General features: G+C 37.4%; 1 protein-coding gene across 1 annotated transcript in view; it reads left to right on the top strand.

Annotated features, from left to right (window-relative positions):
- LOC132403362 (mucin-2-like) overlaps window positions 1–27,486 on the top strand; it is a 109,995-nt gene that overhangs the window by 74,289 nt on the left and 8,220 nt on the right. Inside the window, exons 50-65 of the mRNA XM_059986782.1 lie at window positions 54–113; window positions 1,653–1,700; window positions 1,849–1,908; window positions 3,632–3,691; window positions 4,870–4,911; window positions 11,106–11,467; window positions 13,633–13,804; window positions 13,919–14,151; window positions 16,410–16,593; window positions 17,168–17,378; window positions 18,791–19,458; window positions 20,747–20,816; window positions 20,924–21,030; window positions 21,138–21,169; window positions 25,096–25,206; window positions 26,723–26,774. Of these exons, the coding sequence (XP_059842765.1) occupies window positions 54–113; window positions 1,653–1,700; window positions 1,849–1,908; window positions 3,632–3,691; window positions 4,870–4,911; window positions 11,106–11,467; window positions 13,633–13,804; window positions 13,919–14,151; window positions 16,410–16,593; window positions 17,168–17,378; window positions 18,791–19,458; window positions 20,747–20,816; window positions 20,924–21,030; window positions 21,138–21,169; window positions 25,096–25,206; window positions 26,723–26,774 (2,472 nt within the window). The remainder of the gene's footprint in view (window positions 1–53; window positions 114–1,652; window positions 1,701–1,848; window positions 1,909–3,631; window positions 3,692–4,869; window positions 4,912–11,105; window positions 11,468–13,632; window positions 13,805–13,918; window positions 14,152–16,409; window positions 16,594–17,167; window positions 17,379–18,790; window positions 19,459–20,746; window positions 20,817–20,923; window positions 21,031–21,137; window positions 21,170–25,095; window positions 25,207–26,722; window positions 26,775–27,486) is intronic.

Genomic DNA, 27,486 nt, shown 5'->3' on the forward strand with positions numbered 1-27,486 from the left:
AATGTATCACACTTCAAGGTGAGCCTAATTGCTTTTAATGAATTTTTTCACAGTAGAAACAACGACACCAACAACAACAACCACAACTGAATCTACGACCACTTCAACAACAGGTGAGTGATATACACTGATCAATGTACACTGATCGAATTATTTTTATTAAAACAGAGTGCATAGGCTCCACAAACTCATGCACAGTGTCCGGCCTTCACCCTCCACATCTGTGACTTCAGTTCATGGAACTGCAGATAGAGTCAGTCACAAGACATCGAGTTGTACAGCACAGGGAAGGCCAACGTTAGAGTCTTCTGGCTTCACTATGGATGGTGTTCCAACTCAGAACAATAGTCGTGTACCTGTGCTCACATTTTGTTTTCAACTTTCCATCATCCTTAATGAAAATTACAGTCTCTTGCCTTTTCAGCACTTCAGTTTACACCTAACACAGGCCATTGAAACATAGAAATATAGAAAATCTGCAGCAAAATACAGCCCACAATGTTGTGTCAAACATCTACCTGATCTAGAAATTACTTAGGGTTACCCATAGCCGTCTATCGTTCTGAGCACCATGAACTTACCCAAAAGTGTTATAAAAGACCCGATCATATCACCCTCCACCACCATCAATGGCAGCTTCCTCCACGCACTCACCACTCTCTGCCTAAAAAAGTTACACTGACATCTCAATGGTTATTGATTTGAACATTAAATCAACAAGTCTGCACACTATTTCGTCAGAAATTGAATGCATTCCTTTCTTCAAATGATCACTCATTACAGCAGTCAAAATACGCTACCGTAAATAGGATCTCCGTCATGAGTAGCGAAATCAGGAATCTAAGATTGTATTCCAATGGGGATAGTCTTTTGGTCTCTGCCATGGACATCTTATTACACCACCATGAGCATTGCTGATGTCTTGAGATGAGGATATGAGAAGCAGAACTGCAGAGTTATGAGGTGTTGTTGCTGATACATCTGTCTCTGATAGTTCGAAGTGATGGATGTTGTTTATTACTTATCCAATCTGTCATTAATTTCCATGATTCCCGAACATTACACCTGTCAGCTCCAACAGAACACAGTATCTCGAATGCAGATCACACTCATTGCCCATTGCATGATGACCATTTAATGTAGAGCCTGTATAAGTGAATATTGTTGCTTTTTGGTTTCAGATTTTCAGTTTGGTGTCACTTGCTGAAAGTAATTCACACCTTTAATCTGCACAATAAATCTCATTTATATCAGCCGTTCCAGAACTGTTGAATGACATCTTGCCAAAATGTTTATCAACAGATACACGAGCCAAATGACATTAATAACTCTAGAAACCTGTGTGATGTATCTGATCATGATCGGATATGCTTTCTCTTTCACACTTACAGTTCAGCACATGATTACACGCCAAAACATTGAAGATTGAAAGAAAATTGCTACTGTATTGCAACACAGCGTAAATGCTGAAAATTAATATCTACTGACTAAATAGATTTCAGGTTTTTAAATATTCCACATTTATTCTCAGTGTTTCAACAATTGCAGTTCAGCATGGGATTAAACTGCATTTGTAGACTGAGCTGTGCTGCTGCAGTAGATTAGGTATTAATTGTTTTCTTGTATATTGAGTGCCTTTTATATTTTTGCAGGAGAGACAACTACCACAATGACACCAAGCACCACTACTTCCACAATAGGTGAGTGAAGCCAATGAAGGTTTATCCCGCATCCTCTGTCATCGTCTTTTATTTTATGCAGAATGTAGATTGCTTGCTCTGCTGTTGGATCTTCCAATGTATCACACTTCAAGGTGAGCCTAATTGCTTTTAATGAATTTTTTCGCAGTTGAAACAACAACACCAACAACAACAACCACAACTGAATCTACGACCACTTCAGCAACAGGTGAGTGATGTACACTGATCAATTTATTTTTATTAAAACAGAGTGCATAGGCTCCACAAACTCATGCACAGTGTCCGGCCTTCACCCTCCACATCTGTGACTTCAGTTCATGGAACTGCAGATAGAGTCAGGCACAAGACATCGAGTTGTACAGCACAGGGAAGGCCAACGTTAGAGTCTTCTGGCTTCACTATGGATGGTGTTCCAGCTCAGAACAGTAGTAGTGTACCTGTGCTCACATTTTGTTTTCAACTTTCCATCATCCTTAATGAGAATTACAGTCTCTTGCCTTTTCAGCACTTCAGTTTACATCTAACACAGGCCATTGAAACATAGAAATATAGAAAACCTACAGCGCAATAAAGGCCCTTCGGCCAACAATGTTCTGTCTAACATTTACCTGCTCTAGAAATTACTTAGGATTGCCGTCTATTGTTCTGAGCAACATGAACTTATCCAAGAGTGTTTTGAAAGACCCGATCATATCAGCCTCAACCACCATCGATGGCAGCTTCCTCCATGCACTCACCACTCTCTGCCTAAAAAAGTTACGCTGACATCTCAATGGTTATTGATTTGAATATTAAATTACGAATTCTGCACACTATTTCTTCAGAAATTGAATGCATCCCTTTCTTCAAATGATCACTCATTACACCAGTCAAAATCTGCTACCTTGAATAAGAGCTCCGTCATGAATAGCGAAATCAGGAATCTAAGATTGAGATTCCAATGGGGATAGCCTTTTGGTCTCTGCCATGGACATCTGATTACACCACCATGAGCATTGCTGACATCTTGAGATGAGGATATGAGAAGCAGAACTGCAGAGTTATGATGTGTTGTTGCTGATACATCTGTCTCTGATACTTTGAAGTGATGGATGTTGTTTATTACTTATCCACTGTGTCATTAATTTCTATGATTCCCAAGCATTACACCTGTCAGCTCCAACAGAACACAGTATCTCGAATGCAGATCACACTCATTGCCGATTGCATGATGACCATTTAATGTAGAGCCTGTATGTGAATATTGTTGCTGGTTAGTTTCTGAATTTCAGTTTGGTGTCACTTGCTGAAAGTAATTCACACCTTTAATCTGCACAATAAATCTCATTTATATCAGCTGTTCCACAACTGTTGAGTGAAGTCTTTCCAAAATGTTTATCAACAGATACACAACCCAAGTGACATTAATAGCTCTACAAATTTGTGTGATGTATCTGAGCATGCTCAAATTTGCTTTCTCTTTCACACTTACAGTTCAGCACATCATTACACACCAAAAAATTGAAGAGTGAAAGGAAATTGCTTCTTTATTGCAACACACAGTAAATGTCGCAAATTAATATCTACTGATGAAATAGTCTTTAGGTTTTTAAGTATTCTGCATTTATTCTCAGTGTTTCAACGATTGCTGTTCAGCATAGCATTAAACTGCATTTGCAGACTGAGCTGTGCTGCTGCAGTAGATTAGGTATTAACTGTTTTCTTGTATATTGAGTGCCTTTTATATTTTTGCAGAAGAGACAACTACCACAACGACACCAAGCACCACTACTTCCACAATAGGTGAGTGAAGCCAATGAAGGTTTATCCCACATCCTCTGTCATCGTCTTTTATTTTGTGCAGAAGGTAGATTGTTTGCTCTGCTGTTGGATCTTCCAATGTATCACATTTCAAGGTGAGCATAATTGCTATGAATGAATTTTTTTCACAGTAGAAACAACAACACCAACAACAACAACCACACCTGAATCTACGACCACTTCAACAACAGGTGAGTGATGTACACTGATCGATTTATTTTTATTAAAACAGAGTGCATAGGCTCCACAAACTCATGCACAGTGTCCGGCCTTCACCCTCCACATCTGTGACTTCAGTTCATGGAACTGCAGATACAATCAGTCACAAGACATCGAGTAGTACAGCACAGGGAAGGCTGACTTTAAAATCTTCTTGCTTCACTATGGACGGTGTTCCAACTCAGAACAATAGTCGTGTACCTGTGCTCATATTTTGTTTTTAACTTCCCATCATCCTTAATGAAAATTACAGTCACTTGCCTTTTCAGCACTTCAGTTTACACCTAACACAGGCCATTGAAACATAGAATTATAGAAAACCTACAGTGCAATACAGGCCCTTCGACCCACAATTTTGTGTCAAACATCTACTTGCCGTCGAAATTACTTAGGGTTACCCATAGCCGTCTATCGTTCTGAGCACCATGAACTTATCCAAAAGTGTTTTAAAAGACCCGATCATATCAGCCTCCACCACCATCGATGGCAGCTTCCTCCACGCACTCACCACTCTCTGCCTAAAAAAGTTACGCTGACATCTCAATGGTTATTGATTTGAATATTAAATTAAGAATTCTGCACACTATTTCTTCAGAAATTGAATGCATTCCTTTCTTGAAATGATCACTCATTACACCAGTCAAAATATGCTACCTTGAATAAGAACTCCGTCATGAATAGCGAAATCAGGAATCTAAGATTGAGATTCCAATGGGGATAGCCTTTTGGTCTCTGCCATGGACATCTGATTACACCACCATGAGCATTGCTGACATCTTGAGATGAGGATATGAGAAGCAGAACTGCAGAGTTATGATGTGTTGTTGCTGCTACAGTATCAGCAGTATCAGGCCTTTATCCTCAGTCCTTCAATAATTGGGATTTTAGTTCAGCAGCTCATGGAACTTCATTTGCAGATGGAGCTGTGGTGCTGGAGTAGATTAGATATGGAGCTCCTTCCTGTATATTGAGTGTCTTTGATATTTTGCTGCACAAACAGTGAGTAAAACCAAACACTAGTACCTCCACAATGGGTGAGCGAATTGAGATTCACTTTTAATTTGTGCAATATGCATTGATTTGCTACTAGACCTACAAATATGTCATCTTTCAAATTGATTGTAATGGCTGTGTACATGTTTGTTTACAGAAAAAACATCAACACCGACAACCACCATCGAAACTACAACTGGTGAGTGATGCCTTCTCTCAATGTGCACTCACCAATTTATTTTTTTAATCACAACACTGCTCTGATACTCTCGAAACTCATGTGCTGTTATCTGGCTTTTCTCCTCCGTGTTTCAACTCTTGCAGTTTATTACTTTATTGCCTTTATTACTTTGCAGTGAGAACAACTACCACAGTGACACCAAGCCACCACTACCTGCATAATAGAAAACACCCTTAGATTGTTATATATCATTTCATATACCATTATACACTTTTAATTTCAGCAATTTACCCTGTTTTTACTCTCTGAAATGTGTCATCTGACAAACTGATTTTAACAACTGTGAATGCTTTTGTTCACAGAAGAATTAACTACAACACCAACTACCTCCACTGAATCTACCACCAGTTCGACATCTGGTGATTGATGCCTTCCCTTAATATCCACTCACTGATTTGTTTTTTTAAATCACAGCACTGCTCATATACTCCATAAGCTCATGGACAGTATCTGGCTTTTACTGTCTTGCATTTTCAGCACACAACCTTGTGACATGATATCCTACTTCAGAGTTTTAAGTGTTCTATCTGGGTGGTGCTTCTGCACAGAAGTGTCCTAAGTTCTCTGGATACAGAACCAAAGATGTTTTTATTTCTGAAATTCATCTTTATTAAGAACTGGGAAAAGTTGCAAATGAAATAAGTTTTAAGTTAAAAACTGTTGGAAAAAAAGAGAGAGAGATACCACTTCTACCTCTTCCAACGATTCTGAGTGAGGCACAGAGAGATCTGTATTTGCTGACAATTACCTTTATTGTTCAAGCTAACAAGTACGTGAATTCATACACTAAATAACTTGTGCGCACACATGCTAAGTATCCCTGACTCTCCTGGATAGTTAAAGAATAGCAAAGATATTACCCGGGCGGAGGAATTTACACTGGCCAGGCGTTCCTTGTGGTCCCAATTCACTCTCCACGTGCTTCATGCAGGGTTCTTCTCACTTATATCTGTGATGGTTATTCTTCGAAATTACTGCACCACAAAGCATCCACTTTTGTATCCATTTCTTATCAATTCAAATGTTGCATTCCCATGTCATTGGCTGCAGGTCATGTGTCTGGCCTTTAACACCTGGTCATTGGCTCTGGTCCAAAGCAGCATCCATCTATTGTCCTCTTCCCATCAAGGGACAGTTGCTGACTCATGGCTCTTCGTTCTCAGTCAGCAATGAGCTTGAATCACCTCAGGCATTCACAATCCTGCATGTTATAGCCAACCAAAGAACACCTCACAAATAACTCATTTGGAAATGACCTCCAGTCCAGCAGATTACCTGAAGAGTCTTTGTGCCTTCTTTAAAACACTAATCAATTCCAGCATGTCAAGCTCACAAAATCGAGAATAGAGTGTCTTCACAAAATGGCAGCCTCCATCCCCCAAGCACACGGCAAGAACAAAGACTGCTTCCACTGTCCTTGATTCATTTGAATTCACTGATTTGAAGATTGTCATTCTTTCTGGCCAACAAAACAAGAGATTTAAAGAGAGGATTGATCATGTTTGAGATTAAAGTAAACCCAGGAGAGAATGAATGTTACAAATGGTGATTAAGTCATTGGATGGAAGGTGCTAACTTTGTGACTGGTGCACGATGGACCATCAATAACTCTCTGAGACACGAGGCAAGATACAGGCTTTTATTGACTGGAAGAAAGAACAAGCAGCAATTGACCACAATGCTACATCCTGGAGACTGAGGGCAGGGCTCAGGCCCCAATCGCCTTTATACCTGGGTCTGCGGGAGGAGCCACAGGAGCAGTCAGCGGGGGGGGGGGGGGGGGGGGGCGTGTCCAAACAGGTATTTCCACTTCACCACAGTGCATATAAGGAGACAAATGAAATCTGAGCTATCAAAGTAGAAAGCAACTAAAGTCAGTTGAAAGATAGAAATCAGCTGAATATCTGAAATTGTTAAATTCAGTTTTGAGTCCTAAAGCTCTGTACAGAGTTGAAAGTTGAGGTGCTGTAACTTGAATTTGCACTATATTTCATTGGACAGTGTTGGAGATAGGGAAGTGAAAGTGGGAACATGGAGAGAATGAAAATGACAAACATTGAATTTCACACACTCATTATATGCAACAGTTAATCTCTCTTGGCCTCCACTCAACAATGGACCTTCCTTTTTTTCTAAAGTGTCTGCTTTTATTGGCAATTTTGGATATTACTTGTTGCTTTATAGCAGCACCTCCTCTGGACCTATCCCTCATCATTTCTTAACCTTTCTTTCCCTCCCTAAGTAAACACTGTTACCCAATTTGTCCTATCTCCACCCCATCACAGACTTCTATTCTGCTTTCTCCATTCATCCTGTTTCTCTGCAGCATAAAATTAGCTTCTTTCTAAGTTTTCCAGTTCTTACAAAAAGGAGTCATTCTGAGTTATATATTAACTATACACTCAGCAGTCACTGTATTACCACTCCTGTACCTAAAATAGAGTGGCCACTGAGTGTATGTTCATAGTCTTCTGCCAAATGACAATTAGATCATGCAATTAGTAGTAACTTACAGGATATCACATTGGTTATCTCCTTCAATATTTTCCATTTTACGGGTAGTGATAACTGAAACTAAGAGCTGGAGTCTCCACAGTGTGGATGCTTCTGAATTGTTATCATCCGTAATACAGAACATCGCTGGGTAACAAGCAGGTTCTGTCTTGTCGATATCCTCGAGTCAGTTTTGCTCCTAAGTCAGAAAGTTGGGAAAAATCACTTGAAATAGTGAGCATACCTCCATACCACCATAATGAATAGCATCCAAACACATAACGCCAATAACAAAAAATAACCACTACTGGATAAGTGGAGAGAGAGAATGTAAAAACTAATTCTCATTTTCATGGGGACAAACGTACACTCAGGTGACCACTTTATTAGGTGCAGGAATGGAAACTGGTGTGGTCTTCTGCTGCTGTCGCCCAGCTACTTCAAGGTTTAACATGTTATGTATTCAGTGATGCTTTCCTGCACACCACTGAATTATGGTGACCTTCCTGTCAGCATAAATCAATCTGGGCATTCTCCTCTGACCTCTCATTAACAGCACATTTTTGCCCACAGAATTGCCATGCACTGGATTTTTTTTTTGCACCATTCTCTGTTAACTCTAAAGATTGTTGTGCTTGAAAATCCCAAGAGATCAGCGGTTTCTAAGATACTCAAACCACCCAGTCTGGCACCAACAATTATTCTGCTGTCAAAGTCACTTAGATCACATTTCTTCTCCTTTCTGATGTTTAGTCTGAAAAACAACTGAACCTCTTGATCATGTCTGCTTGCTTTTATGAATTTATTTGCTGCCACATGATTGACTGATCAGATAATTGCATTAATGGCAGGTGTACCTAATAAAGCGGTCACTAACTGTATGTACATAGATTTAACTTTTGAATTTAATAAAGTTGTGGGGGTTCATTCCTGTCTATGGGTATCCATAAGTCATACATTCCTAACCTTAGGTTGCGATATGTAGTATCTTTACCTTTTTTATATTCCTTCCTTTCAGTGTTTCTTCTGTGTAAATTGACAATGTGCATTATGAGATTATCAGTTTCATCATCCTGAAGATAGTGCTTATTTAAAGTAGAGATTTTCAGTGACAAATCTGAAATGCACAATTTCTAGATTTTCTGGATAATATTATTGTTTATAAAAGATGTTTATTTGAAGTTTTAATTTTTTTCATACATTGTTTTAGTGTTAGCAATACCTGATAATTTAATTAAAAGTGGTTCCTTCTTCTTTTATGGTGGCTGGCCCTGAAATTATCTGGACTATCTTTATGTACTATGCATTAAACTCAACTGTGTATTTTGCTCAGAATTGATCATGTTGTCCAGTGGAGGAATTGCATAACAATTGTTCATTCATTTAGTCTGGAGTTTGAATGCCTCCAATTTTCTTCAAAAGGAACAATCACAGCAATGGTAGCTCCATTATTTTTTTCAAAGTTTTACAAACTCCATTATTTTGCTAAATTATATTTGTGATTGCTTTGTGGACAAAAAGTAGTTTAGCCTGTTTGGCCTATATTCTCTCCCATATTCTGGCCAGTGATGTAGTGGCATCAGCACCAGACTTCGAAGGGGCTGGTCCTGAGTCCATATCCAGACATGTCCTAACCTGAGCAGCAGCAGTATCTCTGCAGAAGGATGGCCTGGCAATCTATTTGAAACCCCTTTTTACCATGCATTTCTAGAGACATAGCTGGTTAGCCCCACGTTAACAAGCTAATGGACTCAGTGGTGAGAAAACCACCTTTCTTGAATCCAAAGGGCTAGGTCAATATGTCTTGCATCCCACCAGACCAGAAAAGATGGAATGTTTTGAGCACCTGCACCCCAATCTGAGCAAATGCTGCCCACTTGCAATTACCCATCAGCAAGAAGTAACAGATCATACACTGCATACAATTATAAAGCAAGTGTACTTGCAAATTTCAGCTGTATCGAACAGTTAGTAGGAAAAGAAAAAGAAAACAAAATTTAAGAGGCCCATTACAATTAACTCAGTCCAAATGAGCATAAAAGCTGGAGCTCATCTTGAAGTTGTCTTTAACCCACGTGTTGGACCCACTGTCTGCGTGAAAGCACACTCCAGCTTCCAAACATCACTTGAAATCCATCTCAAACAAACAGACTCCATCATGGGAATATTGGTCCTTCCTCCTAGAAGCCATTCATCTGCACAAAGCACCTTGTGCAACAGGGACTGCATTCTTGGCCATCTTCCCTCCCAGCTCCCGCCAAAAAAAGACCTCGACCTACACCAGGGTCCGTTATAAAAATCTTTCTGCCCAGCATTCTCTAGAACCTTTCCCAATTCCACCATTCTGAATAGAGGACACTACATTCCTAAGTAAGAACATCACAACTCCTTACCTTTAACCTAAACCCACACATGCTGAAAGCAGAACAGACTGCTCTTACAAAACTGCTAAAAGGAAATACCTACAGCACAGCAGTAAAAATCTTAACTAGGAAATTACATACTTCTCTATCTTGCCACGAAACCCTATGGACAATTGCACTATCCATTGGGTCGCCATGAGTCGACAATGACTTGATGGCACTCAACAACAACCCCATTTCTACCTTCGTGAGACCGGCCAATCACAATGTCACCAAATTTTACAAAAACTTTCATTGTTAGGCCTGATCTTGAACTAATTTCCTGTTAAGAATATTATAATACCTTACTGATTATAGCATAGAAGTAGGCTATTTGGCTTACTTAGTGCTTCTCAGCTTCTACCAGTGCAATACCATCCATCCTCTTCTTACTTCCCTGTAATCCAGAATTTATTCTTTCCCACTTGCCAAGTAAGTCACTTTTGAGTTTTTTTTTGCCACTAACCTGTACTGTAGGATAAATGAGAGTAACAAATTAACCAGCTCCTCCCTGGTTGTAGGAGGAAGCCAAAGTGGTTTCAAAGACAACATCAAAGCTCCACACAGACTGCCCAGAAGTTGCAAAGCAAAAGAGCATGCACAACTTTCCAAAACACCTTGAGAGTGGTCTACTTTTTAATACGGTCTCCCTTGTACTTTGTTCATTTTGTTTCAGGATTCTACCTTGAACCAGCTGCCTTTGTTTCCTCTTGCCTTCAGCAACTAATCTCTTCTTCAACTCAGTGTTTATCTACCCATTCCTTTCATCATATAATTAACATTATATAAATGTCAAAAGATAACGAGGTATCTGAACCAGCTGTTCTGATTACGCTGTTCTTCAGTGGCAAACTAAATCTAAGCCATCAAAGTGGAATGAATATCTGGCTGTTGGGAGCATGCAATACTCATGTGCTTGAAAAATCAGATCTTATTATCTTGTGTGCAGCCAACAAGTTGAATTTTTATTGCTAAACTTCTCTTTATGCTTCCCCACTTTTAGTTATAGATTATACACTGGTAAATAATGTTTTGCTTTCAAACACAGCAGGTTTCATTTGAAATCAATCAATCAACAGTTCCCCAAAATATTATTGTTCTTGCACAGGCCCAGTTTTCTTTTGCCCAATGAATTTGGAAAATTCCTTTTAAAATACAATATACTTCCTAAATTTTGACTTGTAATATTTATGTTTATGATTCCCACTTCATTTTTAATAGAATATTATCTATTGTTTTTCTCCTTTTATACTGCAGAGCCCTATTGTCCAGGTGAATGGAGTCCTTGGATCAATAAAAATACACCATCTCCACTCAATCCAAATGATTATGAGTCGCTGAAACCAGGAGGCAAACCATTGTGTCAACCTTCTTATAAAATTACAAACATTCAGTGCCAGTTTGCCAACAAATCTGACTGGCCACTCAGTTTATCATCGAATGTTGTGACATGCAATACAGACATAGGGCTGATGTGTAGTGTCTCTGACAAAACTGTGGGAGATTTGTGTAATGACTACAGAATTAGAGTTTGCTGTGAGCCAACTGAAGAGACTACGACTGTCCCCACTACAACTGCTAGTGAAGAATGTTTCTGTGATACAAATCCACGAAGAAAGGTAATACTTTCATCTAATTATGTAATTTTAATTTGGTAGTAAATTAGTACTTAACACCTTGTCTCTAAAAAAATAATTTGCCCACTTTTTCATTGTAGTTATCAAAAGGAATTGTGATTTGTGATCCAAACCATTGACTCAAGTTCACTGCCACTGTTTGTATCCTCAGCATCCCATTTAACTCTGAGCTGAATTTCTTAACATACTTGTTTGTAAAACCAAAACATTAACTTCCAAAACCTCTAACATCACTTATCTCTGCCCTTGCTTCAAATCTTTCATGCATTGTTTGCTATCTCTAGAACTGAATATTCCTTTATCAACTGTTTGTATAGTGCCTATAAAACGTATTCACCACCTTGGAAGTTTTCATGTTTTTACAACATTGAATCACAGTGGATTTAATTTGGCCTTTTTTGACACCGATCAACAGAAAAAGATTCTTTCAAGTCAAAGTGAAAACAGATCTTTACAAAGTGATCTAAAATAATTACAAGTATAAAACACAAAATAACTGATTGCTTAAATATTCACCCCCTTCATGTCAGTATTTAGTAGATGCACCTTTGACAGCGATTATATCCTTGGGTCTGAGTGGATCAGTCTCTATCAGCTTGGTACATCTGGACACAGCAATTTTTCCCCCAGTTCTTCTTTACAAGCCAGCTCATCCCTGTCAGATTGCATAGGGATCATGAGTGAACGGCCATTTTCTCAAATTCTACAATTGGATTGAGTTCTGGCCTCTGACCTAGCCACTCCAGGGCATTAACTCTGTTGTTTTTACAACATTCCTGTGTAGCTTTGCTTTTCTGCTTCGTGTCATTGTTTTACTGGAAAAAAGATCTTCTCCCAAGTCACAGTTCTGCAGACTGAATCAGGTTTTCCTCCAGGATTTTATTGTAATTTGCTGCATTCATTTTGCCCTCTACCTTCAAAAGCGTTCCAGGGCAAATCACCCCCATAGCATAACGCAACCACCACCATGCTTAACAGTAGGGATGGCATGTTTATGGTTTGCAGTGTTTAGCTTATGTCAAACATAGCATTTAATCCGATGGTCAGAAAGCTCAATTTTAGTTTAATAAGACCCTAGAACCTTCTTTCAGCGGACCTCAGAGGCTCCCATTTGCCTTCTGGCAAACTCTAGCCAAGACTGCATGTTTTTGTTCCCCCAACAATAGCTTTCTCTTTACCACTCTCCCATAAAACTGCAACTAGTAAAGCACTTGGACAGCAGTTCTATGCACAGTCTCTCCCATCTCAGCCAATGAAGCAATGAAGCTTGTAACTCCTTCAGAGCTGTCATGGGTTTCTTGGTGGCCACCCTCATTAGTCTCCTTCTTGCAGAGTCACTCATTTTTTGAGGATGGTCTGCTCTAGACAGATTTACAGCTCTACCATATTCTTGATGATTGACTTAACAGTACTCTAAGGGATATTAGTGAGTTGAACATTTTCTTGTATCCATTTCCTGACTTGTGCTTTTCAATAACCTTTTCGTGGAGTTGCTGGAGTGTTCTTTTGTCTTCATGGTCTAGTTTTTGCCAGAATTCTGACTCACCAGCAGTTGGACATTCCAGATATAATATGGAATCTTCTTTGATCTTACCCCTGAAATTGTTTTGCTAATGGCCAAACCTTTCCCATTCTACTTCCTTCATAATCTTCCACGCCTGAAAGTGCAAAAGTGGTGTGCTGATATCTAGGTTACAAAACAAAGAAGTTTGTCGCTTGCGTTGCTAACATGAATCGCCTTTCCAATATCTGAAAGATGAGGGTAATTGATAGGAAATGGTCAGTAAAACCTCAAATTTTTGAAATAAATGTTAGCACAGAGCTGATTCTCCAAAAACATCATTACAATAAGAGAAACAAACACAAAATGCATGAGGAACTTAGCAGATATGCAGCATCTCTGTTGAGAAATAAAGAGTTGACATTTCAGGCTGCGATCCTTCATCCAGACTATCATAATAGGTAGTCAGGGCTCTTAAAACAAATATAGGATGTTTTAGCTTATTCAAATTGTTTAGTTGGAAATAGATTGAAACAAGCAAACCAAAATTATACTTCTTTTCACGTGCAGTAACATGAAAATTATATCTGATCAGTTAAGTAAATTTTGAAGCTTATGATGTATACATTTTTGTCACCCTTCCTAGTGCAATGAAACATGGAAAGAAAACTGCGCAACCCATACTTGTGTTAAAGACGTAATGTTCAAAATTGAACATGTTGCCTGTGAAATGCCTTTGAAACCAAAGTGTTACAATGGATTAAGACCTGTCAGAGTTAAAACCGAAGATGGTTGCTGTTCAGCATGGGATTGTGAATGTAAGTCTCTTTAAATTGATTTTCCTTTCATATTGAACACAAAGTAGAATAATAATTTGTTTCACTTTTGCTTTTTAGTATGAATCTAAATGAAATTATGTTTGTTAATTTTAGATGATTGTCATGTATGGGGAGGTCGACATTATCGTACCTTTGATGGTATATTCTATAACTTCTTTGAAAATTGTGCACATATTCTTGTGCAAGAAATTGTACCAAAATACAACTTTACTGTGATACTTGATAATTATTACTGCACATCATCAATGCCCAAAACCTGCCGCCGAACATTAATTATCCATTATGGAGGAAATGTCATACATCTGCTTTCTGGATATCAACCCAGCGTAAGTACAAATTATGCATTAATATATTCGTCTTCTTCAACTTCACAAGCCTCTTATTGCAATAGCAGTCATTATCTGCCCAAACACATAAATATTTTAATGTATATTTACCTTTGCTGTCTTATATCGCTAAATTCTGTCTTCATCTGTTCCCATCCATGTCAGAAACAGGAATATGTCAGAAATTATTCTGTAGTGGCTATCATAAGCTTCTTATTTCCTGGCACTTTAATTCGCCATTCCACTCCCATTCTGACCTAGTGGTTCATGGCCTCCTGTACTGATACAATGGTGCTCAACACAAGCCTGAGGATGAGAACCTAATTTTCCGGCAGGGCACATTGCATCATTAACTGGACTCCATATTGAATTCTGCAATTCGAATAATTTGATTTCTCAGTCTGTCTCAGGAATCTATCTGTGACGCTAGCTCAGCGTATATTTTTTTCTCATGGATTGGGGGACATTCCCAGCCTCATCTACAGAGTAGGCTATTCTGCTCTGCATTTTACAACTCTACATTTTTAGTCTATGTTCTTATTCTCTAATTACTTCCATTCAATCATTGACCACATAAACTTGGTTACAGTTTACCCCTTGTTCACCCCCCCCCCAGCAGAGGTCACTCTTTCACACTCACTGCTGTTTTACAAGCTTCTTTGAACTCTTTTTCAGTTATGACGAATGGTCTCTGACCTGAAACATTGCCTCGTTATGTTTTCACACAGATACTGACCTGCTGAATATTTCAAGATTTTCTGGTTTTGTGAGACTTTCAACTTGTCCATTTTATGGTGGGGGGGCAGTAGGAAGTACTTAATTTTGATTTTTATTCTCCTCACAATTTATTTTAGAAACTGAACACAAGCAAGAAAAGCTGATATTCTTTAAATTGTTCAAAAATATTATACTGTATTGCCACAATTGAAAAATTAAATATCACTTTCCATGCCGACTTTGTATACACCCAGCTCAATATATTCAGAATAATTCAATTTCAGATACTTCTATTTCAGATATCCAGCATTCAATGTACAACATAAGCAATTTTGATAATTTTTCTCTATTTACACTTCCACGTATTATCTTTCATTCTGTATTCCCACATTGATTCAAGTTACACCATTACAATTTTGTCTTTTAACCTCTCCTGCCTTCTGGCCCCTCGTGAGACATTCCTTTTTTATTTCACCTCTTCTGCGCCACTTCCTTACATCCTGAGGCATCCTTCACCTCTTGTTATTTTATTCTGGCATTTCCCCACTTCTTTTCCAGTCTTCACCCGAAAGGGCAACTTGCTGAGTTCCTCAAGCATCTTATATGGTTTGCTCTGGATTTCAAGCATATTTCAAACCAGAATATTCATGACATTTGTGTTTGGAGTATTCCAGGAATGGAATTTTCACATGACATTGCAGCAGTCCTTCACCCTGCAGACATCACTTTAGGAATCTGAGAGCCATTGAGATGGCTCAAGGAAATGTGGATGAGCAAGGCAATATCAGTTGAGGCCAGCATTATTCAGTACTTTTTGTGGAGCAGACTCAATGTGCTGAACAGCTTAATTCTGCTTCTGTGTTGTATGGCCTCATTGGTCCCTCTCTTGGGATGTGCCCAGATTTATGAATTGGCAAGTTTGGAAGATCATGAATGACATACTCCATATGTGTAATACAATTCAGTAATACTTGTTTTGACTAACGTATTTCTCGATGCACAGATCTAAGTGAGAAATAAAAACCTATAAAATGCAGAGAAAATTTACTAATAAAATTATAAGAAGCCCCACCCTCATTGTTGAAACCATTATAGGGAATGCAGTATCTTGTAGAACAATACTTCACTGTTGATAGTATTTATTGACCATCTATATGTCATCTATTCAACCTGAAGTTAAAGGTAGGTCTTGACCTACTGAGGTTTGCAGCACTTCCACTCTGTAAGTACAAGAATATCAGCCCATTCTTGAGCATTTTTAGTATAGGTGGTATCGACTTGTTTTAATAAAGGCTACTGCAATAAAAGACTTAACAGCAGCTTTTAAATCAGCTGCTGAAGTTCAAATAAACTTTATTTTGCTTCAGTAACAGGAACCAAAAGTTACTCAAGAAAATCTAGCCTCTGTAAAATTTATAAAGTTTGTATCTTCCTAAAAAAAAGCTATTGACCTCTGATTATTGTTTTCATTGCTAATATGACTATTATTTGCCAATACTGTAAACTGTAAATAATTAATAATTTTCATTAATTATTGACAGGTGCTATTCAATGGTATACCTGTGAGTTTCCCATATGATGCAGAAGGAGTTAACATTTCAAGGATGGGTTTCAATGTACGCATTAGTCTTCCTTACATTCGAACCACTATTACTGGTCACAAACATAATTTCAGGATCCAAGTACCAGAGCAGTATTTCCTAGACAACACACAAGGACAATGTGGTAAGAGATATATTATTGCTAATGCTTGATACTAGCATACATAAGCTTTGTCAAACAATGCCATTTTAATTGGTCTCTAAAGCAACACACAAAAAATGCTGGAGGAACTCAGCAAGTCTGGCAGCATCTGTGGAAGTGAATCATTTTCATAGATACTACCAGACTTGCTGAGTTTGTCCAGCATTTTCTGTGTGTTGTTTTAGATTTCCAGTAGCTTCAGACCTTCTCATGTTTAATAGATCTCTGCAGTTCAATTTTGGTTCACTGCCACTAAGGGCAAGTGCAATAATATCAGTGCTCTGAGGCTATGATTCCTCTGTAAATATTTATCGTGCTGCTACATTTATGGAAAAGATTAGAACTATGACTGAGAAAATATTTGTTTTCATGATATTAAACTACTTACACACTTCGTGCTTTTTCCCCGTAAGTTTTTTCTTTGCTTATATTTTTGTAGTAAATGAATATCATAGATTGCTTAGTTTATTAGGCTTCTGTAAAAATACAGTTTTAACAAGTTGAATTCCGCAGAAATAGATTTTGTTTACTTATAAATTATACTTCTGTTTCATAGGTTATATTTCCAAAAACAAGAATGATGATTGTAGAAGAAGGGATGGAAAAGTAGAGCCTCCTAACTGCTGTCACAAAACTGCTTTTGACTGGAAAATCGATGATCCCAATAAACCACAATGTAGAACAGCACCTACAAATGTGCCTTGCACTCCTCCTCCCCCTCCTCCATCATGTAAACGTGCAGCTGTGTGTGATGTCCTAAAGGAAGAGTATGTACTATTTCATGTTTTTTTCTTTAAAATTAATTAAATCATTATTGTCTTTATTGCACCTTGCTATTGCAAAATTCAAAATATTTGCAAATAATATTAAACCTGGTTATGATTCTGATTCTGATAGAAATTCTGAAATTCCACCAACTGAGAAGCACCCAATGTCATGAAACATTAATTGGTCCCTCAGTATCTGCAGTAGAATGCTGAGCTCTTTTTTAAGTCAGATTCATTTCCTCAGCCACCAAAGCCCCTGTTCCTGTCAATATTGCTTGCATGTATTGACCTGAACAAAGCCCTGGGGGACCAATGAAACCTAGAATGTAGGCAATGACTTTTGTTCTATGGAGTGGAAACTTCATTAATAACTTGCCTCATATATACTCTCCTGAAATTACTTGAAGTTTAGCTCCTAATTTGTTCAATTCTAAGTTAATGTATCGAGATGGAGTAGTGCATCTTACATATCTTGATGAGGTACCTTGGCAATATATCGCAGTGCTTGGAAATTGAAAAAAAAAATGTTGCCACCTGGAGTTGTATAATTTAACACATGTAATGATGTCAACTAGTCACTACCTGCTAGTCCCACTTATCTCCCGTCCTCCATTCTCACATATATTTTTTGAAGATAATATCAACATGTTCCTGCAGTAGAACTGCTGTTAGTTTTATTGATAACTTGTGAATGCTGCACAAATGGTCAAGTATGATATAAACAGAGACATTGAATATTTATTTTCATTGATCCTCTTAGTTATATACTTCAGCAAGAACTTGATGTTAAAGGTGTGATTGTTTTCCAAGGCTGGTTGCCCCGAGTTCAGAGTGGAGGATGAGTAGGTAGCATCACTGTGCTGGCAAATTAATAACCTTTTTAAATTTCTGGATTAATGGGAGTACAAAGCGAGGCAGCCAAGAGTCTTAGCTCGAAACATTTTTTTTCATAGATGCTGCCTGGCCTGCTGAGTTCCTCCAGGACTGTGTGTGTGTTGCTTCGGACATCCAGCATCTACAGATTTCCTTTAGTTTGAAATACTTTTCAGTCCGTATTGCTGAGGCTGGCAGTTTACAGCAAATTGGCTCAAGCTGACTGTCAAATTTCATGGGCAAGGGAATAACATGTATTACAGCCATAGGAAAGTGAAAAATTGCCTGTAACAAGCAATCTGGAGATCTGGCTCATTGTATATTATAGTTATTTATCATTCTCCCCTAACATTTTAATATAGCTATTAGTCTTTTTCCATACATACTAGTATAGTAAAACAATTGAGAAAGTAATTTAAAATATTTTACATGCATTATAATTTTATTGTTAATGCAATTATGCTCAGTTTGCTTAGATGTGAGATAATTTGATTGAAGTTAAATTGTAGTATTAACTATTTTATATTCCAATTCTGCAGAGTATTCAGCACGTGTAGCAACAATATGTATTTTGACTACTACTACAAGGCATGTCAGTTTGACAATTGTGAGATGAATGGAAGAAAAAATTGTTCCAGCCAAGAAGACGGGAGTTGTGAATCAGGTTCACGTTCTGCAGAAGATTTGGATTCAGGTTCTAAAGAACAGATGGGCTCAGGTTCTAAAGAACAGATGGGCTCAGGTTCTAAAGAAAAGTCAGGCAAAGGTTCTAAAGAAAAGTCGGGCTCAGGTTCTAAAGAAAATTCGGGCAAAGGTTCTAAAGAAAAGTCGGGCTCAGGTTCTAAAGAACAGATGGGCTCAGGTTCTAAAGAACAGATGGGCTCAGGTTCTAAAGAAAAGTCAGGCAAAGGTTCTAAAGAAAAGTCGGGCTCAGGTTCTAAAGAAAATTCGGGCAAAGGTTCTAAAGAAAAGTCGGGCTCAGGTTCTAAAGAACAGATGGGCTCAGGTTCTAAAGAAAAGTCAGGCAAAGGTTCTAAAGAAAAATCGGGCTCAGGTTCTTCAGAAGATGATTGCTCCAGTCGTGAAGGTGATAAGTGTAAGTCGAACACCCCGAAAATTGATTGTTCCAGCCTTGAAGCAGCTGCTGAAATGTGTAGAAGAGCTGGGTCATGTGTTGACTGGAGAACATCTACAAATGGATTATGCGGTGAGTGTTGTGTAATAATAGCATTCTCCTTATAATTAAAAATTTGTTTCAAATTGTAGGAACTAGTGAAGTTACGTGCCCCATTGTTTGGCTCCTTTAACATAGGGATAAAAAAATAATTAGAATTGTTTCAGAATCTAGAAAACTAAGCCTGGTACTAAATTTGCCTCCATTAATCCTACAGGAATACTAATTGAGTAACAGTGAAAACATTTTAAAAAGTGAAATCATAATGGACTAAATTTTGTCTCACAAATTCTCTTTAAAAATGTACCTATGTTGTGTTTTGTCTGCTGGGTTCAGAATTGGATTAGATTTATGAAATTAAGTACGTTATTAATTCTGATGCAGACCAGACTTGCGGCTGTTACATTAATTGTCTCATTGCACAGAGTGACTCAGGCCCTTCAGTGTTGCCACATACAAGTATAAGTTATTGAGGTAAAATCTTACAGATTTTAATCAACTCTCAACTAGCGGCAGGTGAGAGTGCAACATTGTACTCAAAAGTCACATAACATGATGCTCTGCGTTCTTAAAAGTATACATATACACAACAGCAACCAAACAGGTTAGGAGCTTAAAGGATATGATTGGCTGAGTCTCCAACAGGAAAGTGAAGCAGGAAGTGAGTGTTTTATTCCCATCTGATTATCACTTTATTTGCACGCCTCCACATATTTTATTCCTTTAGACCCATGGGATCATTTTCCTGTGGTAAAGAAGAGAAATAAACCAATATGTAAATATCAGAAAAAAATGGGGAAGAAATTTGTTCTATGTTGTTTCCTCGAATGCACAATTTAGTATCATATGTGCACAGAAATCTGAAGGATACTCAAGAGCTGTGGCTGAGCTTGAATGCTATCACCTCCTACAAAGGGAAACCAAGTGACAGAGGTGACAACAAGATGTCACTCCCAAATAAGTTCAATGCCTTTTCCTGCTCAATTTGACCATAAAAACATGGAAACACCATCACAAATTCCCACAAGCCCCTTATGACTCCATGATTTCAATCTCCGAAATCGACTTGACGGCATCCTTCAGGAGGGTGACCTGAATACCACTGATCAGGATCTCATGGTTCATCCAGGTCTTATGCTTAGGGAATACTCAGAATGATTTTGTGGAGGCACATTCATCTGCAACTACATAAGCCTACTATAGACTATAGACTTATTTCAGACAGAAATTTTATTGAAACATTCTGACTGCTTCTAAAGTTTTAATCTTGTGGATAGTTTGAATATTTCTGTATCTAATATTAATTTATTTTAATTTTAAGACCATGTTTGTCCAAATGGCTTCATCTATAAGGCCTGTTCGAGTCATAATCACAATTATTGCAAGAACAAGTGAGTGTTTTGTAATATACATACTTTCAAAATCTGTTTCATTTATTTCATTCTGAATTTCATGCCATTTTGAAATTATCATTTAAACATAATAATCATCATTCCAGTATGATGATATTGGGAGACAAATTCGATACGCCCACTGAAGGATGCTTTTGTCCAGATGGAATGATGCTATCTGAAGATGAAACCCAGTGTGTTCCTTCATGTATTAGTAAGTTGTTATATTCTTAATAAATCACAGTAAAATAATTAAGGACCTTCCTTGATGCTTGGAAAGTTTGAAAAAATTTAATTGCGCATTGTGTTATTTTTCTGTAGGATGCGAAGACTTTTCAGGAAGATTAAGAAATGTAAGTACTTTAAAAATCTTCAATGCTTTATTAGAATCTATATTTTTAAGTAATATTTTTCTTCTAATTATAAGGTCCATTGAGAATCAAGATACAATTTCCCAAAAAAAAGGTGATCCTATTTTATAAATAAAGCTCAGTTAACATCATTATAGTTGACCATTTTTCAGGATCCTAATTGCTCCAGGGTTATATTGAAGCATTGGCAATGAAACTGATGTTATTAGTAACATGGTTAAACTGTTCAGATACATTTTTAAGGTTTTTACAATACTGAAGGAGTCCAACTGAATCAACATGCCTGTGACCCAGAGCACTGCTTTTCCACTGTAACCTACAATATTTACCCTACCTCTTTGAAAGCCACTATTAAAACTGTATCCATTGCCCTTATGAAGTAATACACTCCATGACATTTGATTGGCAAAAAATAATTCTCATTTCCCTTTACTTTAATGTCTTTCCTAATTTCCCCTCTCAATATTGCTCTTTCTGCCAATGCTGTCAGTTTTTTTTCTTATTTACTCCATCAAAGATTTTCATTCTGTATTTTATATACTGTCAGTTTCCTATTTACATTGAGATTTCAGTTAGGTGAAGGCACAAAGGAGGCATTCAGTTCCTAATCAGATTCCAGATTAGACTAAATCAGACAGTTTACATCTCTATCTGTTCCATGCACCTTGAAATTTACTCGTTCTATCATCCCACTCCTTTTAATTTTGAAGTGCAGTCTCACAGTTGCATTCCTCCATTTCTTTAATTACTTTTCTTATATCATACCTTATAGAATATTGCTTTGCTTGAAATAGTTCTGCACTTATGATGTTATTTTAATTTCTAGCTAGGTTCACATTTTATCTTGATATAATGTGGCTGTTTGCCAAACAGAATTTCTGAAAATATACTTGGTGTTCATGTAACAATTGTTTTTACCAGTGTGTAATCCCCTTTGACCAAGTATTGGTCTTGGTTTATTATTGTTGCATATACCAAAATTCACTCACAAAGCAAATCAAAATGAACAAGAATTCCATTGTTAAATTCCTGACTTAGTTCCCTAGTCCAAGCAAGGAAAGCAATAAGTCAACTTGTATTTACATCATCAATATTATTCAACAAATATTCTTCAGTAAGTTCCACATACTGTGAAGAATTACATGGAGAATTGGTGCAGACCTATAATGCTGTTCTGTGATTTGACATAAAGAACCACTAAAGAATTTCAATACCATCAATAAATGAGCTGAATTTCCAACAAATTTCAGTAAGGCATTTGATAAGGTTCCCCATGCGAGGCTCATTCAGAAAGTGATGAGGCATGGAATCCAAGGATACCTTGCTTTGTGGATCCAGAATTGGCTTGAACACAGAAGCAAAGGGTAGTTGGAGAGGGTTCATATTTTGCATGGAGGACAGTGACCAGTGGTGTTCTGCAGGAATCTGTTCCGGGGCCTCTCCTCTTTGTGATTTTTATAAATGAGCTGGATGAGGAAGTAGAAGGGTGGGTTATTAAGTTTGTTGATGATACAAAAGTTGGGGGTGTTGTGGATAGTCTGGAGGATTGTCAGAGGTTCAGCAGGACATCGATAGGATGCAGGACTAGGCTGAGAAGTGGCAGATAGAGTTCAACCCAGATAAGTGTGAAGTGGTTCATTTTGGTAGGTCAAATTTGAAGACAGAATATAATATTAATGGTAAGACTCATGGCAGTGTGGAGGATCAGCAAGGTCATGGGTTTGTGTCTATAGGACACTCAAAGCTGCTGCACAGGTTGGCAGTGTTGTTAAGAATGTGTATGGTGTGTTGACCTTCATCAACCGTGGGATTGAGTTCAAGAGCCGTGAGGTAATGTTACAACTATATAAAGCCTTAGTTAGACCCCACTTGGAGTACTGTGTTCTGTTTTGGTCACCTCATTACAGAAAGGATATGGGTACTATAGAGAGAGTGCAGAAGAGATTGACAAGGATGTTGCCTGGATTGGAGAGCATGTCTTATGAGAATAGGGTGAGTGACGGAGGATGAAAGATGACCTGATAGAGGCATATAAGATGATGAGAGGCATTCTTCATGTGGATAGCCAGAGGCTTTTTCCCAGGGCTGAAATGGCTAACACAAGGGGGCATAGTTTTAAGGTGCTTGGAATTAGGTACAAGGGGGAAGTCAGAGCTAATTTTTTCACACAGAGAGTGGTGGGTGCTTGGAATACACTGCTAGCGAAGGTGGCAGAGGTGGATACAATAGGGTCTTTTAAGAATCTCTAAGATAGGTACATGGAGCTTAGAAAAATAGAGGGCTATGCAGTAGGGAATTTCTAGGCCATTTCTAAAGTAGTTACAACATTGTGGGCTAAAGGGCCTGTAATGTGCTGTAGATTTTCTATGTTCTATATATGGAATTAGTGCCTTTGGGCTTTCAAACAACTGAGGTATGCATTGTGCATGAGAATCAAATACCACTGTAGATGATGGAAATCTGAAATCATAACAGACAATGTTGGAAACAATCAGCAGGTCAAGCAGCACAATTAACATTTTAGGTTGTAGATACTTTCTCAGAACTAAGCATGTCTTTCTAGGTCAACTTGATCTCATTTCAAACGGTCTTTCCCTCCAAAAGATAGAGAATAGAACATTATTTTTAGAATATATTTTTTATTTCAGTACATTAAAAAAGGAAAATATACCTCTATCTGACCGGTCACAGAGATTTGTTGATCACATTGTAATCCTTCAGTTCTTCTTCACGTTAGTTTTTTCATCAACTATTTATATTGAAATGTTATGATACAGCCAATGATCATCCTTCAGTGCTTGCGTAAAATGATCATGCTTTATATGTATGACCCTTGACAATGGTTGCAAGGTATTCAATAAATAACTGTGGGGAATTACATCTGAGATATCAGTCTCACATAATAATATCCACATATAAAGTAGCAATCTTTAACTCAAGATAGGATTTTCTCTTTTCCAAATAACAATGGTATTGATCCAATGTTTCACCATCTTATGTTAACTATGTCAAAATTGTTTCTTCTGGATCACATAATTAAAATACTTACTTCCAGAGGCAGCTGAGTTATTTTGAGAGGAGTTACATAGAACATAGAACAGTATAGCAAAGGAACCACAATGTCTGTGCTGATCATGATACTAATCCAATCTTCCTGTATGTGGTCTATATGTTACCATTCCCTGCCTGTTCATATGCCTGCCTAAACACCTCTTAAACACTGTGAATGGATCTGCACCCACCATTTTCCTCACAGCATTTTCCAGATACCTACCATTCTCTGCGTGCAAATTGTCCTGTAAACCTCCTTTAAAAAATCCCCCCCCTCACCTAAAAGCAATGCCCTCTAGTATTTGACATATCCTCCTAGAAAAGAAAGTTATCTACTCTATCAATGCCCCTCATAATTTTAAATACCTCTGAGGTCACCGCTCAGCCTCCAAAGCTCCAGAGGAAATAATCCAATTTTGATTTTGACTAACCTTTCCTTATAGCAAACACTCTATAATTCAAGCAGCATCCTGGTGAATCTTTCCTGCACCACCTCCAAAGTCTCCACATCCTTCCTATAATACAGTAACCAGATTTGCACAGAATCCTCAAAATGTGGCCTAACAGTTCTTATACTCAATACCCCAACTGATGAACATAAATATGCCTTGTATTCTGTCCTATTTATTTGTGTTGTCCTTTCAGAGGACTATGGATATGCATGTCCAGAATCCTTTGTACACCAGTGAATCTGAGTATCCTGTCATTTACCATTTATGTTTTACACTTCTTACAAAGTGCAACACCTCACACTTGTCTGGATTTAACTACCATTTCTCTTCCCTTATTATCAAATACAAATAGACATATTGGGTTTATTTAAACTTTTTTTGATGAATATATTTCTTCTATTTCAGGAAGGTGAAACTTGGTTTCACCCCAATAACACATGTGTACACTTCACATGTACAAAAGGTGTGGTTGTAGAGACTAAAATAACATGTTCTTCTCAATCAAGCTGTGATGAGGTTTGTATAAAAAACTGTTGGATTTGTACCAGATTCCATTTGTACTGACTTTCATAACACCAATGCACTGAAAATTTTAAAAAGCAGCAAATTCTGTAAGTCTTAAAATCAGAAACTGCTTGGAACACTGCATGTCTGGAAGCATCTGTGGAAAGAGATATAGAGTTAATGTTTCAGGTAAAGATAAAGTGTTCTGACAAAGTTTTTTAACCTGACAGTTTAACTGCTATTCTTTCCATAGATACTGCCTGAGCAGCTGAAAATGTTTTACCATTCTCTGTTTTCGTTATTGATGTATTTTTCTGTAATTCTTAATAGTGTAACAAATTCACTAATCAGTGATAAACATAAAAGATCTGCAAAACAGGAAGCAAATTTTTGGATTTCCAAAATACTTGTAAAGTTTCTACCAGTAATAGAAACATAAAAGATGGTGAGAAACATAATCCTTCAAGAGATTTTTATTTAAAGTGTAGGAACCATTGATAAGCTGGTTCATATCAGTAACAGAGGTTTTAATATAGCCCGAATTACTGGAATAAATGCTAGCTTTGATAGCTTTCATAAAACCGTATTGGCTAACCTTATTAGTTTCATTTATGTTGGGAACAAATTGACACAAAAACCGCAAATCATGTCAGAGGAAGAAACTCCAGGCTGTAATGATTTATTTTAATTCACTCAAGTCTGTTATGTCAGTTTGTTGAAAAGGAATAAGGAAAACCTTAATGTACATTTAAATATGCTACATTTGACTTGACAGTGCATTCCACTAGTTCACTTATTCTATTTTAGCAACAGCCTCCTCTCCCTACCAGCTAAACACATTAATGTAAATTGATTTCATCAACTCATACCTGATCATAGGATAACATGAAACACTTACCAATATAAACATAGATATAGTTCTAAAATGATACTAAAGAAATATTAATGGGTTGAGAAGAGTTTATTTTGCAACAATTCTTTAACATATTAAGCAGGGAGGATTTACTGTTGACACTACAGTAAGTATTTCTTTACAAAGCACTGCCATTAGAAATTACAAAGTATGTGATAAATGATTTAAAGAATGTTGACAGTGAAATAATATTTCAGAATATAATCATAATTTCACCATAATTGTCACAGTGCCACAGAATACAAAACACAATTGAAAGAAACACAAATCTAAATGCTGTGAAAAGCAGAAATTGTAAAATACAAATTGACCAGCAACAGAAACATTAACATTTAGCACCATATATTAAATAGATGGAATCACAATTACACGCCATCTCCATATTCTTGTTATAGATGACTGAAATAAATATTTGTGTAACAACCTGGAAAAGTAATCATGTTTCAAAAAGAGGAGACTAATTGCAATTGATTTCTGCCATAATTTAACTTGAACCAATTTTTCATTATCACCTTTATTCATATTTTCTGTGTAATTTTCGAACATCACAAATAACAATTGAAATTTAAATAAAATGTAGACAATGGTGCAATTCAATATTTTCCATTTATTTAGGCTTCTAAAGTATGGGATGAATTCCACTGCTGCTATCAATGTCCCTTAGAAGGTAAGTTGTTTTAAAGCTATCAAACCATGTTGGACCATAAATGATATACATTGTGCATTATACAAAAATGAGAACCGGAGAAATTTCCATTTCTGTTACACAAAAGTGACTACATTTAACTTAGCCATAAAATGTGTATGCTGTGTCCTGATATTTTCTATTAATTCTTTCCATATAAGAGGGCACTGAAGCAAGACATATTCCTGTCAGGTTTTCACGCCATTATTAAATTGAGAACTGTGCTTAGGCCATCTTGATTGGAACAAAATTAAAGTACAAAGTAAACTTATTCTCAAAATACATACATGTCAACAGAGGCAAACTTGAGATTCATTTTCTTGTGGGCATTCACAAGAAATACAATCAACACAATAGAATCAATGAAAGATTGCTCCCAACAGGACTGACAAACAACTGATATGCAAAAGACAACAAATTGTGCTGATACAAAAAGCAAGGAAGAAAGAAATAATAAATATAAACAAATAATGTAGGGAAGTTCAGTGATAGAGTGAGTGAAGTTATCCCTTCTGGTTCGAGAGCCAGATAGTTCAGGGGTATTAAGTGTTCCCGAACCTGGTGGTGTGGGTCCTGAGGCTCCTGTACCTCCTTCCTGATGGCAGCAACAAGAAGAGAGCATAGGCTAGATCAGGGGTGGGCAAACTTTTTGACTCGAGGGCCACAAAGGGTTCTAAAATTTGTCAGGGGGGCC

This window comes from Hypanus sabinus, chromosome 13 (assembly GCF_030144855.1).
Source record: "Hypanus sabinus isolate sHypSab1 chromosome 13, sHypSab1.hap1, whole genome shotgun sequence".
NCBI classification, from domain to species: Eukaryota; Metazoa; Chordata; class Chondrichthyes; order Myliobatiformes; family Dasyatidae; genus Hypanus; species Hypanus sabinus.